The sequence below is a fragment of the Lathamus discolor genome, chromosome 1, assembly GCF_037157495.1.
Source record: "Lathamus discolor isolate bLatDis1 chromosome 1, bLatDis1.hap1, whole genome shotgun sequence".
Classification (NCBI taxonomy): Eukaryota; Metazoa; Chordata; class Aves; order Psittaciformes; family Psittacidae; genus Lathamus; species Lathamus discolor.
Window position 1 is genome coordinate 35,904,270 of NC_088884.1, and position 18,874 is coordinate 35,923,143.

At 41.2% G+C, this 18,874-nt stretch overlaps 1 protein-coding gene across 2 annotated transcripts in view; it reads left to right on the forward strand.

Moving 5' to 3' along the window:
• Positions 1-18,874, forward strand: part of GRM3 (glutamate metabotropic receptor 3) — a 47,317-nt gene that overhangs the window by 25,807 nt on the left and 2,636 nt on the right. The window contains exons 3-4 of one of the 2 annotated variants that reach the window (XM_065667399.1): positions 9,289-10,355; positions 15,155-15,329. In XM_065667399.1, coding sequence (XP_065523471.1) covers positions 9,289-10,355; positions 15,155-15,329 — 1,242 coding nt within the window. The remainder of the gene's footprint in view (positions 1-9,288; positions 10,356-15,154; positions 15,330-18,874) is intronic. The other variant, XM_065667408.1, reaches the window with a different exon arrangement.

The window sequence follows — 18,874 nt, forward strand, 5'->3', positions numbered from 1 at the left end:
GATGTTGCTGAAGTGACTTAGTGGAACAAAACATTAGCAAAAATTATTCTGTGCTCTCAGATTTATCTTTTCTTCCTGAGAGCAGAACAACTTCCAAGTATTAAAAAGGGATTCAGCTTGCATGTCATAGGATAATGCACAGCAATAAACACTATGGGAAATGTGACATGATACCTTTGCAGCTGGTATGTGATATGCCTGAATACTCCTAAAAGCCAGGAGTTCATACCCTTTATCTCACTATCTTTTTACTGAACTTCACTGTTGTGAGTAGCCCACTTTCACCTCTCAATTGTCTGAGTCAGCAGTTGGTAATACATGAGAAATACTCTATTAAAAACTGACTTAACCTGTCATTTTAGTAGATGTGCATTTCTAGATGCCACAGTATTATATGGAAATCAGTAAAACGAAATCCAGACTCAAACCTTTAGAAAGGAAGGTATGTGGAGGGCTTTACTGGAAACATTAGCTTGAAGATTTCTCCATCGGTGGCCAAAACTCAAGCCAGCCAGTTTCTTTGGTACTTTGTGGTCTAATAACTGGAGAACTGTCAATGGAGGAAACTAACTACTCATGGCAACTCAGTTTAGCCAGGGCCCACCTTTGGAGGTGTAAATTTCTCTCCACTGACTATAGGAGCCACACACCAAATATAAACACTTTAGGTTAAAGAAATATAGGCCACTTTTTTCATACACGTATATTCACAGAGAAAACCAGGACCTTATACCATAAAACATGTGAAACATTTACATCTCCAGCTGAAGTCCAAGTCTTCTCTTCCGCCAGCATTATGTCAGATATACCAAACACTATAACTAAGCTGCATAATATGCCTGAGCATAAATAATTCACCACAAAATTGTTTCTTTAATCCAGCTCTGAAACAACTCCTGCTTTCCCCACAAAATGTTCAATACATTTGAGCTTCAGTTATTTCAAAAATATGTTTTCCTTAGAATTCTTTACTTATGGTTTTCCTTTCTTACTGAAATACAATTTCAGTTTTAAAATTACCTCATTATTAGCAATTTGTAGGGTGATTGCTGAGAGTTTTCAGTAGCTTCTTAAGAAAAATAACAGCATAGGGTTGTAACAGTGTTATGAATAAACAATACCTTCATTAGACTGCCCACATATCCGGAAAAAGCAGAGAAGCTTTTGGTATAAAACCTCTTTACTGTATCTTGCCTTGCATCTTGATCAGACCTTGTGTTCCTAAATTGTATATTTAAAGAAGCAAACAAGAAGCTCTCAGCAGTTACTCTGCAAATGGATAGTAATGAGGCTGTTTGCAAAGTGAAATTGTGTTTCCAGGAGGAAATAAAATCCTGATAAACTGAACTCCAAGCAGAGCTCTTCCTTCAAAGTAACTGGTCATATTTATTGAGCACTATTTTTCTGATGGCCTAATGAAGTGACCTTATGCCTGAAAGCTTGTGCACATCTTCCACCTATAGACTAGCCTAATACAAAGCACTGCCTGTTTTACACGCTTGAAATTTCTTGAATCACAGCCACAGTATTACTAGGACTAAATAATAGTATTGCATTATAAGTAATTATGTGAGCCTACCTGATCTGGGAGTGTCTTCACATCAAGTCAACTAAAAAATAACAGCCAGAGGGTCTGTTTCATGGTTCAATAGGTTCTGATCTCTGAGGGCAAACTATCTAACTAAATTATTCAGAGCACTGTCTGGAAATACCTCTCTTATCCTCAAGTCCCCACAGAGGAGAGGATGTTTTAACCAACTTCCTTTAATATCTTATAACTGAATCTATTCATATTTCCTTCAGGCTGATGAAGAAGGACACAAAATATTACTAGGTATTCAATACTTCCTTAGCCATTAGCTACCATAAGCAATTTCAGGGTGGAATTAGCACATCGTGGAATGCTGCCTCCAAACCAGAAAGATTCATGCCCGTGTGACATAACTGAGCCCTTTTCTTAGTCCAAAATTGAATTTTGGCAAAATTAAATCACAGCTTCAACCTCTTTAATCTGCACCCCAGATGTACTGAGAAGAGAGGGGTATTGCAAGGCATCAGTTCCCAGCACTGAGGTTAAATGAGAATGTCCCTCACCCAGAAGTCCAAATAGGACACAAGGAACGCATAAACCCAGGACTAACAGAAAGTCCCAACAAAACCCCCAGCTATGAAAGCAATGTAAAAGTCCAGCAACAGGCAGATAACTCACCAGGCAACTCATGTTTTCTTCAGACCAAAACATTTCAAGAGATACCAAAGACCAGCTCAGAAGTTATAGCCCCTGCCCCCAAGCTTTTGTGTTGTCACCCTAACAGTGGCCATAATTCTTCATAATGGGAACGGGCTCCCCTTGATTCTGTTTACAAAATAACTAACCGGCCTGAGGGAGGAGTTAGGCAGTTTAAAGTCATGGTTTAATTTCTTTTGTAATTGCAAGTTGATTGCTGGTGTAAATTACCTTGCATGCATTTTGCCTCTTGTGCCAGCTGTTTCCTAAAGTGGATAATCTTAAATTAAAAGAATGGTATCAATTGAAAGGCATTGCTGTGTTGGAATCTCACAAATCATTCATTTCAATTATCAACCTAGCAGACTTATTAAAAAACACCCCAGATGCTTTTTCATTAATGTCTGATTTATTGTAAATTTGAACTAGTGCAACCTTAACTAAAATACATATAATGGCTACAAAACATTTATGTGTTCTCTGCCTTCCATCTCTCAAAATCCAAATCCTTTTAGAAATCAGAATTTTCCTTTTACTTCCTTATATTTTGTTAAAATAATGAGTGATTTCATAATTTCCTTGATTAAGGTTTGTAACTTAGCATCTAGTTCGTTGTCCCAACTCCTAAAGACCACACATATGCCCAAAAGATACACAAGCAAGAGGACAATACACACCTGAAAATGTAAAGCATGATGCTCAAGGCAAGAGTTTCCCAGGACAGGCAGCTGGGGAGCTCTGTGTTCAGCCATAATGACAAGCTCAATGAATTCTTATAAACTTTCAAACCTTTCTTAGTTTATTTTGCCAGCATTCACATTACTTTTCTCACGGCCTGTTCTCTACAACAGCCTTCACAACAGCCACAGCAGCCTGAGCAGACAGCTTGTAAGAGACACCCCAGGTACATTGCAGAGAGCTTGTACGAGTTGGTATCACTTAGCACTCCAGCTGTGAACCGTTCTGTTCCAAATATTGGTGATATTCATCTCACTTTACTGCAGATGTACAAACTGTAGGTGTATTTTATCTAGTTACTTTCTATGATTATGGTCAGCAGAAAAAACACTGCCACAGTTCAGCTGAGCTATCCTAATTCCAACTTTGAGGTGAACCCTAGAAATGCCCATCCTTTTTTGTTAAGACAGAAGCTAGGGACAACTAACTCATATGCAGATATCCACATGAAAGATCCATGCAATTAGGCCTGGGGAAACATTTCTGTCTCTGACTACTGCAAACACTGTTGTGGTCTATGGCATGTGTGAATATTTCCTACACGAGCAACTTTCTAACCTGAGAGAAAAACTATTGAGCTGAAAAGAAAATCAGTAGAAATAGAAAGGAAAATTACATTTGTAGAAGACCCTAATCAGTCTCACTGATCTCTTGCAGGAAAAGGAGCAAATACTGCATACAGAATCATAGAATCACAGAATAGTTAGGGTTGGAAAGTACCTTAAGACCACCTAGTTCCAATCTCCGTGACCCAAACACATCCAGAAACGATGGTGCAGAGGCTAAAAGTGACTGCTTGCCTCTGTGAAAACTGATATTTTAAGCCTGATCATTATTTATTGATTGTGGAGAGGGACAGTCTAGTGACACCTCACCTTGAGCTTTCCCTTTGCTAGCTTTTAAACTGACAAATTTGACATCACTTCTGCCTACCAGGTGTGAAAATAGATGCGTTATGCCGAGATAGAAACAGAAGTGGGTGCATCAGGTCTCCATTACTTGGTCTGTATGTTTGGCCAAGCAGAAATAAGTCACTTTGACCTCAACAAACCATATCTAGCTAAAAATAAAAGAAAATTAAAATATACATGCATTCTCAGTATCCTTTGTGATACTGTTCAGGATAAGGCATCACAAATGCAAATGAGCCCACTGGACAAACACACCGTATCCTTTTATATTATCATCAAGGCTCTTCCTTACAGTGCTTTAAAAAGGTGTTGCCCAGGATTTGTAACAGGAAGGAGTAGGGGGCATAAAAAAAAACCTGTCTTTTATCAGTTACATAAATAAATGTCTTGTTTTTCAGTCTTCAATCAGAAGTTCAGAGTTTTTGCAGCACCATCTAGTGAGAGTAAGGAGGTTTTACCCAACTCCTCAGAAACTTCAGCCTGTTCCCTCTTTCCATTTGCATTTCTTTTTAATCGTGATCTCGTTATAGTCTATTGGCTGGAAGTCTTTGGGGCAAACAAGCTGTTGAAGGAGCTGTCGAAGAAGCTGTCTTTGGTGCACACAATAGTCCCTTTTATATTTCTTTCCGAATCACACGAAATCCCACAGCTTTGCAAACTGCCGAGCTGAAAAACTGCAGAGCTTTCATCAAGCCTTGTTATTAATGAATTGCCTCCTAGCTAGTGAGCTGTGCCTCTGATCTGTACCTTGTTTTGGAAGAATGCACTCTGCAAGCAAAGAACAGATAAGTGTTTTATCGGATGTGAAGGATGTTCTCAGATGGAGGCATACCTGTCATCATTCTTACCAGGAAGTGTTACTGAGGATGTTTTCTATAAGACTACATCTATACACTCAGCACTGTGCTAGACACATTCAAGACTCTATGCAAAATACCCTTCCCGGCCGAAAGAAATTGCTAGCAAACAAAACTCAGTCTGATTTCAAGCCAGTAAAAATTACATCTTTTCCTAGGCTGCTCAGTGACTTAAAAGTTTCTCAGTGCCTAATTAGGATGAGAACTGCTTTGTTTTCCTCATCTACACATCCCTGGTTTAAAAAAGAAAATCCTGGGATATTTTTCAACCATCTGAGCCAATGCATGGAATCAGAAGCATTCTTAAAACAATGTTTTAGCCCAAAATCAAAAATTTTGCCAAATAAGAAAATAAGAACATTCTGATCTCTTTCATGTCACCGAGACCTGTATATCAAAATGTGCTTACTCCAAAAATAAGAAAGATTTCCAAATGAAAGTAACTCATCTGCTTCTAACAGCTCAAAAGCACACACTTGCAAGCCATGTCATTGTTGGAAAAGATGATCCCACTGTAGGAAAATGGAAACAAAATTACTTAATTCACTGTATAAAAGCTCTGATATTATTTTATGTTCTTATCCATATCTACTACTAGAGCAGTCTTAAATCTACAGTCTTTCATCCCGGATCTGAAGCTGGAGGAGTTTGTCCTCTACTTACACAATGGCATCCTCTCCTCCGATAGGATTTCTTCAGTGAGCCAACAGAGGTGGGCTGCCTGCACCATGTCTCCATAGGTTTGTCTTCTGCTGCATAGCTGAGCATCTCTCCTGTTCTCATAAATGTTACTGCAGTTGCATCTTCATTGCTGAGCTGCTGCAAGCTGGAGCACAAAGCACTACTGATTTATCTTTAAGTCATTTTTAATTATCTTTTAGTTTTCTTTATAACTTCTTTTATAGAATTTACCTTGGATAACTGCTTTGGATAAGGATAATTTATTTCATGAAGTGCAAACAGTGGAGTAGATTCAAAGATGCTGCTCAAAGAAGACAAAGTTTGTTTGTTAGAAAACTCAGATAGTTTTCAGTTAACAGCGTGGGTAGACCCATGTCCCTCATAGTGGTGTTGGTCAGTGAGAAGCAGAACATGACCCAGCAGTGTGCACTTGCAGCCCAGAAAACCAACTGTATCCTGGGCTTCATCAAATGGAACCTGATCAGCAGGTAGAAGGAGGTGATCCTGCCCCTCTATTCTGCTCTCGTGAGACCTCACCTGGAGTATTGTGTGCAGTTCTGGTGTCTTCAACATAAAAAGGACATGGAGCTGTTGGAACAAGTCCAGAGGAGGGCCACGAGGATGATCAGGGGACTGGAGCACCTCCCGTATGAAGACAGGCTGAGGAAGTTGGGGCTGTTCAGCCTGGAGAAGAGAAGGCTGCATGGAGACCTCGTAGCAGCCTTCCAGTACCTGAAGGGGGCCTATAGGGATGCTGGGGAGGGACTCTTCGTCAGGGACTGTAGTGGCAGTACAAGGGGTGATGGATTCAAACTTAAACAAGGGAAGTTCAGGTTAGATATTAGGCAGAAGTTTTTTACTGTGAGGGTGCTGAGGCACTGGAATGGGTTGCCCACAGAAGCTGTGAATACCCCATCCCTGGCAGTGTTCAATGCCAGGTTGGACAGGGCTTGGAGCAACCTGCTCTAGTGGAAGGTGTCCCTGCCTATGGCAGGGGGTTGGAACTGGATGAGCTTTAAGGTCCCTTCCAAACCAAACCATTCTGTGATCCTATCTCCCAAGAGATGAATCCAAAGCAGTTTAGCTACTGCTCTGAAAAAGACCTGCGAGAACTACCCGTTATAAAGTTTGTAGGTTTACTCTCAACTGAAATATAACTTCAAAAAAATTCTCAGTGTCTTAGGACATGGCCTGACATCATCTCTGGGAAAATCACCTATCAATACACCAAAATTATTCTTTTTACTCTGTAACATAAAATCCCTCTTTATTATGACACTACATTCTTGCCTGTGAGCATCTTATTTTTATTATCATTATTACATCTTATTGTCTGAAAACATGACTTTTCGGCAACAGCCTTGCAGGATCTAGAATATTTTAATAAATATCAGTTAAAATGCCTTAGTTATTTTGCATGTAATCAGTGGTCATATTAATTGCTGCCACCAATGGGCTCATTAGTAGGCTTTGGCTCACTATACTTATAATTTAATCCATCGTTATTTTGTTAAATGATTTCATTCTCTCTATCTGAAGGACTGTGATTTATTTTCCTCTATCAGCAGACACAAAAAATGAATATTTCAAGGTACAAGCTGTGGTTGACTTCAAACATATTGTCCTACAAATTTCTTTCCTTCATATTTGTAGAGTGGGAACAGCCTAAGGCGACATATACATGAGCTTCATGCTAACTGTACATGAGATTACCTACTTTGCTTTCTGGACTTACCTGCAAAGTCCAAGGCAAATACTTTGCTCTATTGAAATGATAAATGTTCTATCAGAACTGAGAAGCTGCTAAACATGCAACGCAGGGAGAACTCTTCCCTGAGAAATGCTGGTATTCCTGATCCTCACATAACTTGCACTAGGGCACTCATGCACTTGAAGCTATGCACTTCATGCAACCAGTCTGTAGTGTGTCTTGCTTACCTGCAGATCCTTTTGTATCAGAATTCACAGGCTCTCAGCACACCTCAGGAGCTAGCCTGTATAGCACTGAAGTGAATAAATTGGCCGTTAAAACTGGGTTGCTGTGTTAACAGCTTCTACAATCTATGTAAGTATTATGAATAATGAAATAAGACACTGGCAATGACAACGCATTATTGAAGAGCTGTTAAGTGCTTCACTATGATTTCATTTTAATGCTTCTCCTGGATGAGAGAGCTTGCATGCCTGTACATGAAGAGGAGGAGAGAGAGAAGGAAAGCTGCTTAATATTCTTCTTGTCAACCTATATTGTGAATTTATCCACTTGTTTAATATACAGCATGTTATTTCCAGAAGGAATGGACATTTTGGGGAGTATTATGCTGCTCTTAATTTTTGTGCACTCAGAGGTCTCGTGAGGCTACACAGTGGTACAACTAGATGCCACCAGTGAAGAACAAGAGCAAAAAGTCCTCTTACACATTCCTGGATTACCTAGACCTAGTTTGTAAACCTGCAAACCAAGGGTGCCCATCACCATGGTTGACACAGGAGAGGTGCTAAAGCGCAGGAGAGGGTAAGGAAAAGAATAGGCAGCAACCTGGCTTAAACCAGGATGATACTATAACCCAGAAGAGACTATAGGTGGGTGTAAAGTACCTTCCGACTTTGCCCTAAGACAAAAAGAATGTTGGGAAAGAAATGTACTTCAAATCTAACACTTGAGGCTTCTGCACTAAAAACAACTGTCCCTTTTACTGACCTTAGTGGGAGTACTGCAAAATAAGGTAACACTGCAGGAATAAAGGTGGAAGTATTTGGCCTCTGTTTTATAGAAGCTGAATAAATCTATTGCAAGAAATCCAGAGTATCTGGAGGTTGAAGTGGCTGAAGATATTACATCCTTATATGATATTTCTCATGCTCAAGCACAGCATCGGCACAGATGCAGGGAAAGAGATTTATTCCAGCAATGACAGTGGAACCATTTGTGTGTAACCAAAGACACTAGAGTATGAAATCACCTTTATTGCGCATCAGTGGCAAAAAAAAAAACATTTTGCTTCCTGCCTATAAAGATGTTCACCTTTGATGTTGCAGTAAGTGACCAATAAATCACACGGTAAATGCAATATCCTCCTACATTTTTAATATTTCTTCATTCCCTGCATGAATGAAAAAAAAAAAAAACAACCCACAACAGCTCTCCAGAGTTTACCAGTTGGAAGTGCTGCAATATTGATCTCACAGAAGGTCACAGATACTGCTTGTGTTTTTTTATAGCTACTCCCCAGACTAGATATAGGACCAAAGCAGCACAGGCTGAGAACCTCAGACCAGACAAGAATTATCAGAAAGTAGTAAAATTGAAGCAAAATAGATGGGATTCGAAACTTCTTACAGCACAGGGAGAACTAAGAAATCACTGAGGACTTCATAGCTACTTCTCCATCATCCTCAGAGAGTGAATCCTCTATTCAACTGCATTCCAGACTGCTGGCCTCAAAACTGCTCTTCATTGATCTGACCATTTAAATTTCCTTACCTTGTGACAGCCTAATTTCACCAAATAATGTTGAGTCTCTGTTAGAAGCAAACCTCTTCCTTTCGAATGAAAATGTGAAAGGTAGCAGTTGTGCATAATGGGAGGGAATAACTGGAGAATTCATCTCTACCCAGAGCAAAAAAACCCAAGGACTTCAGTAGTCTAACACAAATGTATCCCATGCAGTAAAGTGAAAGAGTTATATTATCTGAGGGTTTTTCTTCCAAATTCATAAATGAGACAGATAGGGACCTCTCAACTTACCTGTTGGCACTTGAATTGGATTCTCTAAGCTGTCAGGTGTCTGTGCCTGCCAAAGGGATGAAAAATGTCATCTGCAGATTTGATAATAACATTCTCTATTTCTTTTTCTTTCTTTCTTTTCCACAGCTCCATTCAACCCTCCCAATGATGCTGACAGTATGGTCAAATTTGATGCCTTTGGAGATGGTATTGGACGTTACAATGTGTTCAATTTCCAGTACACTGGAGGCAGATACTCCTATGTGAAAGTTGGTCACTGGGCAGAAACTTTGTCACTTGAGGTGGACAATATCCACTGGTCCAGGAGCTCTGTGCCTGTCTCCCAGTGCAGTGACCCCTGTGCTCCAAACGAGATGAAGAATATGCAACCAGGAGATGTCTGCTGCTGGATTTGTATTCCCTGTGAAATCTATGAGTACCTGGCTGATGAATTCACTTGTGCAGACTGTGGACCTGGAAAATGGCCCACACCTGACCTGACTGGCTGTTACGACCTACCAGAAGACTACATCAAGTGGGAAGATGCTTGGGCAATAGGTCCTGTGACGATTGCATGCCTGGGCTTTATTTGTACTTTTATGGTCATTGCAGTGTTCATCAAGCACAACAATACCCCCCTGGTCAAAGCCTCTGGCCGTGAACTGTGCTACATATTGCTCTTTGGGGTCTTCTTGTCTTACAGCATGACTTTCTTCTTCATAGCCAAGCCTTCTCCAGCTATCTGCACCCTGCGTCGTTTGGGGCTAGGAAGTTCCTTTGCTGTCTGCTACTCTGCCCTTCTGACAAAGACGAACTGCATAGCCAGAATATTTGATGGTGTAAAGAACGGTGCTCAAAGGCCTAAATTCATCAGCCCCAGCTCTCAGGTCTTCATCTGCCTGAGTCTCATTTTGGTGCAGATTGTGGTAGTGTCCGTGTGGCTTATCTTGGAGGCCCCTGGCACCAGGCGGTACACTCTTCCTGAGAAGAGAGAGACTGTCATATTGAAATGCAATGTCAGAGATTCCAGTATGTTAATCTCCTTAACATATGATGTAATCCTCGTAGTCTTATGCACGGTATATGCCTTCAAAACAAGGAAATGCCCAGAGAACTTCAACGAAGCCAAGTTTATTGGTTTTACAATGTACACAACGTGCATCATTTGGCTGGCCTTTCTCCCCATATTTTATGTGACATCCAGTGACTACAGAGTAAGTCTTTGGATCTGTTTCCATAAATCATGTGCAGCACTTAAGAGGATTGTGTTGGCATTCACTAAAAGCTTCTTTTGTTTCTTTTTTCTCCTGGATCCCTTGCAAACAAGGCGTGCTAATGTCCACCTAAGTATATTACCAAGTTCTAGTTTATTTCTAAGATGGTCTCATTTCAAACTGAGCAGGTACAGTTAGAGGTGGAAGGGATTAGTGCTACCAGTCTGATTATGAAAGAGGTATAGAGTATGGATTAAATATTCGTATTGATACATCAGTATGTGAAGTCATGGTCCTAACAAAAAACCCCTAGTAGATCATGAGCTAGAATGAGTCACAATGAGTTATTTGGTAGAGGTGGGCTTTAAATTAAAAGCTGAACTAACTAGTTTCCTTCTGCAACAGAATCTGCTACTCAAACATGATATTTTCTTCCACATAAAAAAGAATTTCAAAATTTCTTATTAAATAGGGTTGGTTAAAAAATAAAAATCCAACAAATCTTATGCTTGAATATAGACATTTTTATTCTTTATATACTTTGTCAGGGATAAAAAACACACCTCACTGAGCAGAAAATATTGGTCACCTTCACCAACCAACTTAAAAAATATTAAATTGTTTAAATTGTCACATAATGTTTCAAAGATTCAAGTTCAAAAAACCAATATTTTTTGACAGAAGGAAATTGTCTCAGAAAAAGATTCAGATCTGCTCCACTGGAAGTCTCACAGTTATTATCAAGTGAGAAGTGACTGCTGGACTTGGTCCTTACAGCAGTTTGTAGTGAATTAATTCAACTTTTCACCCAGAAGAAAGGTAGATTAGAGTCGTATTATTACCAGTAGTATGTGCATGAAGTAGCATGTAAAACTGTGGCGCTAATAACTTCTCTTAACATACTTTTGGCATGACAACCATGGAACAGTATGTTTAGTACTATTTTTCTCAGCTTAGGAAAGGTACTGAGAACCTGGAGAAAACAAGGATAGATAACGAAAGACGCAGTAAGACACGCAAAGTGACAGTAAAAGAGCTAAATGTATTCAGTCTAGACAAGAGTAAACCCAGGGAGACGTGATCACAGGCTATAAATAATTTCAAGGCAACAAAAGAGAGAAAGGGATTATTCAGTCTCAGGAGAAGTTAGAATGTCTAGCAATGGATTGAAGCTAATGAAGGAAAAGTTTAAGGAAGGCACTGGGGAACAGCTCTGGACACCCAAACTAATCGGGAAGATGGACACGGAGGGTAATATCAATGCAGACAGTCACATGAGTGGGCAGCACAGACATTAATGCTCAAGAAGAACATGACTTGACTCCTCAAATATTTAGAGCCATATCTCCTGAGTGGGATTTTCAAGACTGGCTGGGGTTAAACCACAGCAGTCCTTTGTGTCACCCAGCACGGGGCACAGAGGTGATTGAGATGAATACAGACCTGACCAGAGCATGTAAAACCAAATCTGCTATAAGGGATTAACCCCAGCTGGCATCAAGGTACCACACAGCTGCTTGATCACTCCCCAAACTGGGATGGGGATGACAATCAGAAAGAGGTAAAAGCTTATCTGAGATAAGAACAGTCTAATAATTGAGATAAAGTAAAATACAGTCATTATTGTGATTAAAAGGGAGATAACAAAAAGAGAAAGAGACACAAAATTCAAGAAAAACACAAGCAATTCACAATGTGGTTGCTCACCACACACTGACTGATGCTCATCCAGTTACCAAGCAGCAATTGGCCCCCTCCCCAGCCAACTCTCCCCAGTTTATTTACTGAGAATGACATCGTATGGTATGGAATATGCCTTTGTCCAGTCTGGGTCAGCTGTCCTGGCTGGGTCCTCTCCCAGCCTCTCGTGCATTATAAACATTATTCTCACATTAAATGCAAACCACAGAACCATACCAGCTGCTATAAAGAAAATTAATTCTATCCCAGACAAAAACAGGACACTTCATCAGTTCCTCAATTCCCTATTTTAGAAAGTTGACCTCACTGTGCTCCTGCATTGCCTCTGCTGTGCTGTGCTGTCCCTCCATTAGGTATCAGGATGGTTGAACTGCCCCAAGAAGATGAGGGCCTCCAAACATGAGACTTCTTCCAACTGTATGAAAAATACCACTTCTGTTTCTTCCTGACTATATAGTCTGCAGCAAGCACTCACTACAGTGTTGTTCACTTAGATTTGCCCTCTAATCCTGACCCATAATGCATCAGCTGGCTCAAGACCCATTGATGGCCAGAGCTCCATTCGTTGCATTACTCTCCCACACAGAGCGCAACTCCCTCTCCTGTTAGGGGTTTGCACCTTATGTGCAGTACCAAGGTACTGCCATATGCTATAATTGCAGCTCTGTAAGTAAAACAGGAGCTATCTGCCTGCTGCCTCAAGTCACACACTTCCAGCCTTCATCACTGTGGGATTCTCCATTTCCAAGCTCAACAAATAGGCTGCCTAGTTCTTCTCTAGTACAGACCAGGCTCTTGTACCTGCAGAGTGTCAAAGAAGATCCATTCTGCCTTTTCCCATTGTGTCTGATGCTTCAAAATCTGCTGACCTCTTCCCATAGCTCCTTAACTTGACTTCAGAAATCCTCCACATCTCCTGCAAAAACAAGTCCCTCAGTCTCCCTTAGGCATTTCTGAAAGACCAGAGATGCAAAGCTGCATCCTCCCTCGGGAGTTTAGTCTAATAATTCTCATACGCCAGGGATAGTTGCCCTTACTAGCACTGGGGACCATGCCCTGTGATATCGCCCTTGCTCTGCACACAAACACAGCCTTCAGCAAAGTTTATAGCCCTCTTCTGTACACATTTCTTCATGCTGCTGAACTATTATATGCCTAGCAACTGCAACAAGAGTGGCCAACCTTACCTTATCAAGAGTCAGTTCACACAACAGCTCCAAGCTGGTCAAAGACAGCTGGCAGAGCTCCTTAGGAGCTGGAGGAGGTTGCTAAAAGTCACAGCCTCCTGCAGCAGTCTCCCAGCAGTAGTAGGGCACCCTGATGTTCCTTGAAGTATTCCCAGGAGTCCTCCACTGGTCCCAGAAGGTCTAGAGGAGCCCAAAGCACAGGCCAGAAATTGCTCTGCAAACTGTTGCATTTGGTGGTCGACTCTTAGATGCATGTCAAAAAATCAAGGAGAGCTCATGGAAAAGTTGGGTTTCTCTGATGCCATTGACTTTCATGCAGATTCACATTGGTTTCAGAATCAAAGATACAATTAACCTGATATGATTAAATAAGCATCCATGACATAAATTCACAGCACCCCAAATATCTAGCATGTTTAAGGGAATTTTCAACCTGATCACCTTAGACACAATCTTAAATCAGTGCACCACTGAAGTGACCTGGGTTAAAAGGAACCCTGTGGGATGGGGCTATTTTTAACTCAAATCATTTCATTGATTGAGTGTATAATTATGTCAGCACAGCTGAGCTGCTCCATGCAGCACACACCGCAACAGAGCAGAGTGGGAAGGAAGGCTTTGTTGGTGAAGAGAACCTACCTAGAAACTACTACCTTAGTTTATTCTTGCTTTGTAAGAAAACTCTCAGTCTTCTTGTACCTGTAGAATGCCCAGTTCAATACCTACCACAGACTGCTGCAGAGCCCTGTGGGCAAAATGCAGAGGAGTGATGGAGAACATGCAGCTGGAAGCATAGGGTGTTCCTTTCTTATGTTTTCCCTGTAGGGTTTTCCACGTTCATTCACCTTGTGAAACCTGAGTACTTTTTCATAGTGCTTGTCACATCTACCTTGCTAAAGAGTGATTATTATATGGCCACATTAATTACACTCACTGCTGACAAAGCATTTGGTGCTCAGTATATATATAAACCAACAAAGTCAATTTCCTACTCTATTTTTCATTTCGCACAATTACTTCTGACAAGGAGATAGGAGAAGCATTCCCATGGAAAAAGGATAATCTCCAAGGACTGCAGGATTGTAACTAAGGAAAAATGAGCCGTGGATGTATAATCATTCACATCAAGCCGCAGAGTTTAAAAGCAGTTTAATTCAACATCTTAATTAAGGAAGCTGCTTGAAAGAAAAGAATATAAACTGAAAAAGAGGCACTAAAATGGCACCTAGTTATACCATTGAACAGTAAGGAAGAAAGATTGTGCTAGCAAAATTACTAACAAATGCCCCATAGCAACTACTCTAAAAGCCCTGTAGCCTTACAAACATTTCTGAGCCCAAAAAATGTCTGTTCAAAGTCAGGGTGTCTTTCAGACCCAGTCTGACAAATGTCACCAGCTTTTACTCCAAATCACGCTTATACTCCTGCAAAGAGTTGTTCAAGTTCTCTTATTAGGATTGAGGCTGGAGACTAAACTTGTTTTCAAATGGATGCTTTGCATGACACATCAAATGTAAACCCACATAAAACACTGTATGTGCAAGCTGGTTTCCACTGCAGCCAGAATGTCTTTGCTCAGATAGGTGCTGTAGAGGATTTCTTGATCAATTTAGAAATCAAGGACATGAGACATGAGAGAAAGAGAGCAGAACAATCCTTTCTGTACTAAAATGAGGGAGAACACTGTCAATCTCACATTGCTATGCAGAGACATGAGCACCATCAGCACCAAGCACCTCATACGATCCTAGGGTTGCAGAAGATAAGGATGAGCCAGATGTTCAGACCAGCCTGTCTCAGTGCAAACCCCCAGGGCTGTGTTTCCTACTGTTGTATGATAATGCTTCTAATATTCTGCATTCCAGAGCCTTTCATACTGAAACACTGCGCTTTGCGCCCACTCTCTCCTAGGTGCAAACCACCACCATGTGCATCTCTGTGAGTCTGAGCGGCTTTGTTGTGCTGGGCTGCTTGTTCGCGCCCAAGGTGCACATCATCCTCTTCCAGCCCCAGAAGAACGTGGTCACGCACAGGCTCCATCTCAACAGATTCAGTGTCAGTGGGACCGGGACCACTTACTCTCAGTGTAAGTAACTTTTCTATAAGGATGTGGGTTTGGATAAAGACAAGGTGGGTTTATTACCAGTCACAAAAAGACCTGTATAGGCTGAACTATGCACCCTGTGGAAGCATCACTCTGCTTGTGTCTGGAGAGAAAATCCCATCTCTGTCCTATGGGAATCAGCTCAGAGCCTGCCCTGAAGCTCACTGAAGTCAGCACAAAGCTTTCGGGGGGATCTGACTCCAGCCTGCACAGAGCAGGCTGTGTGTAGCTCGCTGTCACTCGCAGCAGAGACAGGAACAGATTGCCCTGGAGTATTCCTATCAAAGTGACATGCTGGCAGGACCTGGATCACAATGCAGCATGCTCTCAATGGCTCTTATCGCCTGCATTATAAGGAAAGGCTCCAAGCCTGTAGCAAATTCATGCAAAGAATGTCATAAACTGTACCTGTATGCAGAATGTGAGCAATACCTTTTGTTAAGTGCCACAGCCATGAGAAGCAATCAGTGCTCTACTGCAAGAATAGCTCATCTGCTCTGCTCCCTCCTTTCCTTCATCTTCAGTCTCTTCATCCCAAGCAGATTCACATCTGTGATTCTGTTTTGAGGCTGTTACTCCTCTTCTGAGTGAATCGCTCAGAGACTTTTTTGGATAAAAAAAAAAAAGAAATAGGTTACCTGTATGTTTGTTGTTCTTTTTCCTTGGCAAGCTTAACTAGTCAAGGATGGGAGCACACAGCACCTTGTTCACAGAGCTCTGTGGACAGCATGTTTGACCTGGAAAAGCTAATTGAAAAAGCACACTGCCACTATAACAATGCAAGGACTAAGAAACAGAGGCAAGGGGGGACACAGAGCAAGGCTTGCCTGCGAGTTCACACTAACCTGGCCTCAGGTTTTTGAGTATCAAAACCTACATTTTAAAATTGGCCAGAAACCTTTGGCACTCAGATTTCAGACAGAACATGGAAGGAACTTGGGACCCTTCTGTGTATCACATTGTCAGGGGTAAGGAGGTAAAGGGATCCCAGCTACCTCTGGCTCTCCCAATCCAAACGATATTGCTTATGAATGTCCAGGGTCCCTTAACAACAGAGCAGCCATGTGTCTCTACATGGCCTCCATTTCACCAGTCAGGACAGCATCCAGCCCCGACACAAAAAACTGAAATCTCCTTGATATTTTGGGAAACTTAAACCAAGAGATCAGATGGCACTAAGTGCCCAGAGTGTTGAGCACCCCCAAAAGACAGACAGATTCCCAATAGCCTTTAGAAGTCTGTTCCCTTGACAAAACAGTAAATACAATGAGGTTATTTTCATCCCAAATGAATTTTGTACAAGTGGTCTTTTCAAGGGTTTTTGTTCTCTCATATTGTGGAATAAGCTCAGCCAGAAACAATTTCTATTCACAGATACTTTTACACAGGATTAGATTTTGGAATTAGGGTTTTTTATTATAATGGCTGGATAATACATGTGTGTGTACATGCATGCATCCAACTGAAAGGCAACCTGCGCGCACATTTTTACATTAAAAGCCTGCTTTTTCATGTTTATGAATAGCTTTAAGTCATTAAAGAAAGTATAAAAATACAGGCTTGCAATCTTTTGCTACTTCATTGTTTAGAAAGGTGGCTGCAGTCTTTTACTGCTTGCACTTAGCTGCATAAGGGCTGCTTATCTTTCTTGGAGTTTCTGGACCATGACAAGACATGGACTTGGAAGTAGGACTAGTAGGTCCACTACTTACTGTGGAAAAAGCCATTTGGGATGATTATTTGGGAAAATAACACTGAGAAGTCACTGTCTATCAGAGTGCAAATACTTTTAAGAAGGAAAAAATTTCCTTACTCCATTCCATCTATTTGTAAACTATTTTAAATAAATTTTCTTTGTTTTTCTTAGCTGTTTAGTCATTTATAAACCTCCAAAAAATGGTTGTCATCCATATTGATTCTAATCCATGCCTTAAATGTTGTTCTCCTCAGTCCTGGGGCTGTCAGCTTGTTTTTATTTTGGTCTTGATCATGTTTTCATCATTCAGAAACTGCTTAATATGAAACTGATCAAAATTAGCTTCAGGGCATTCTGGTAACAGCAACATCCAAAAAGCTAATTCTTGTTCATTATCATAGAAGACAGGAGTACCCAATTTGCTTGAAGAGACAGTGTGTTTCTTATCTCCATGGATTCCCACCTCCATGGCATCTCAGGGCTGTCATTACCTCTTCATTCCATCAGTCATTAATGCCAAGAGCATAGTGGGTTCATGAACAGCAAGTGACTCACAGGCAGTTTTTAACACAGTTCCTTGAACAGTGACAACTGGTCAAACACTATGAGAAAAGCTAAGTGACACTCATGATGCTCTTACGTAGGGTTAAGTGTTAGCTCCATGTGTATTGCAACTACATCCTTAGACTGAGCAGTGGTTAGGGGAGCCCGAGTCAGAGGTCAGCCATATAAGATGCAGTGTGGCAGTGGTCATGAGAGCTAAACCGAACACCTTATGTAGTCATCTGAATACAGAATCACAGAATCACAGAATCCCAAGGGTTGGAAGGGACCTCAAAAGATCATCTAGTCCAACCCCCCTGCAAGAGCAGGGTAACCTACAGTACATCACACAGGAACTTGTCCAGGCGGGCCTTGAATATCTCCAGTGTAGGAGACTCCACAACCCCCCTGGGCAACCTGTTCCAGTGCTCTGTCACTCTTACAGTAAAGAAGTTCTTCCTGATGTTAACGTGGAACTTCCTATGCTCCAGTTTACACCCATTGCCCCTTGTCCTATCACTGGATATCACTGAAAAAAGCCTAGCTCCATCATCCTGACACCTACCCTTTACATATTTGTAAACATTGATGAGGTCACCCCTCAGTCTCCTCTTTTGCAAGCTAAAGAGACCCAGCTCCCTCAGCCTCTCCTCATAAGGGAGATGTTCCACAGCTCCTCTTCTTTGCTATGTGCTCTGCAGGAGCATGTAGAGAGGTGAATACTTGACTACTAAGTGAGGAAGTGGCTTAGAGGCACTGAGCTTTGATCATTTTGAGGGCTGAAGTCTAGACTACAAAGGAATACAGATTTAAGCTGAAGAGAGGCAGAATATATGTGTACCTGGGTGTATGACATGTTTTGAAATGTATACATCCATACACATTAATTTGAATCTGAAAATTCATGTTTGGCAGAGTGCTGCATGAGTTCTACTTCCCCTGCAGAGTTCCCCCCACTGGGAGGTTCCCCAGTTTTCCTGTGTCTTGTTTTATGGGCTTGGCAGAGGTATTTCCATAAGGTAGGAGGTCAGCACTCATAAAACTTCCTAGAGAGCTCAGTACTGATTTAAGCACATACATGATTCAGGCTGAGTTTTGCCACCAAAAGATGTCATTCTTCCAAGTTAAATCCACATGGAGAGCTGCACACAGATTTGAGCTCCTCCAGGGGTCAGAAAAAGAACAGAATCTTCTGTTGTAGTCAGAATGGTAAATTTCGTCTCTCAAAATTTTTTTTCCCAGCCCTTGTTCCAGACTAGCCCTGATATATGGCTTTTATACATGATTA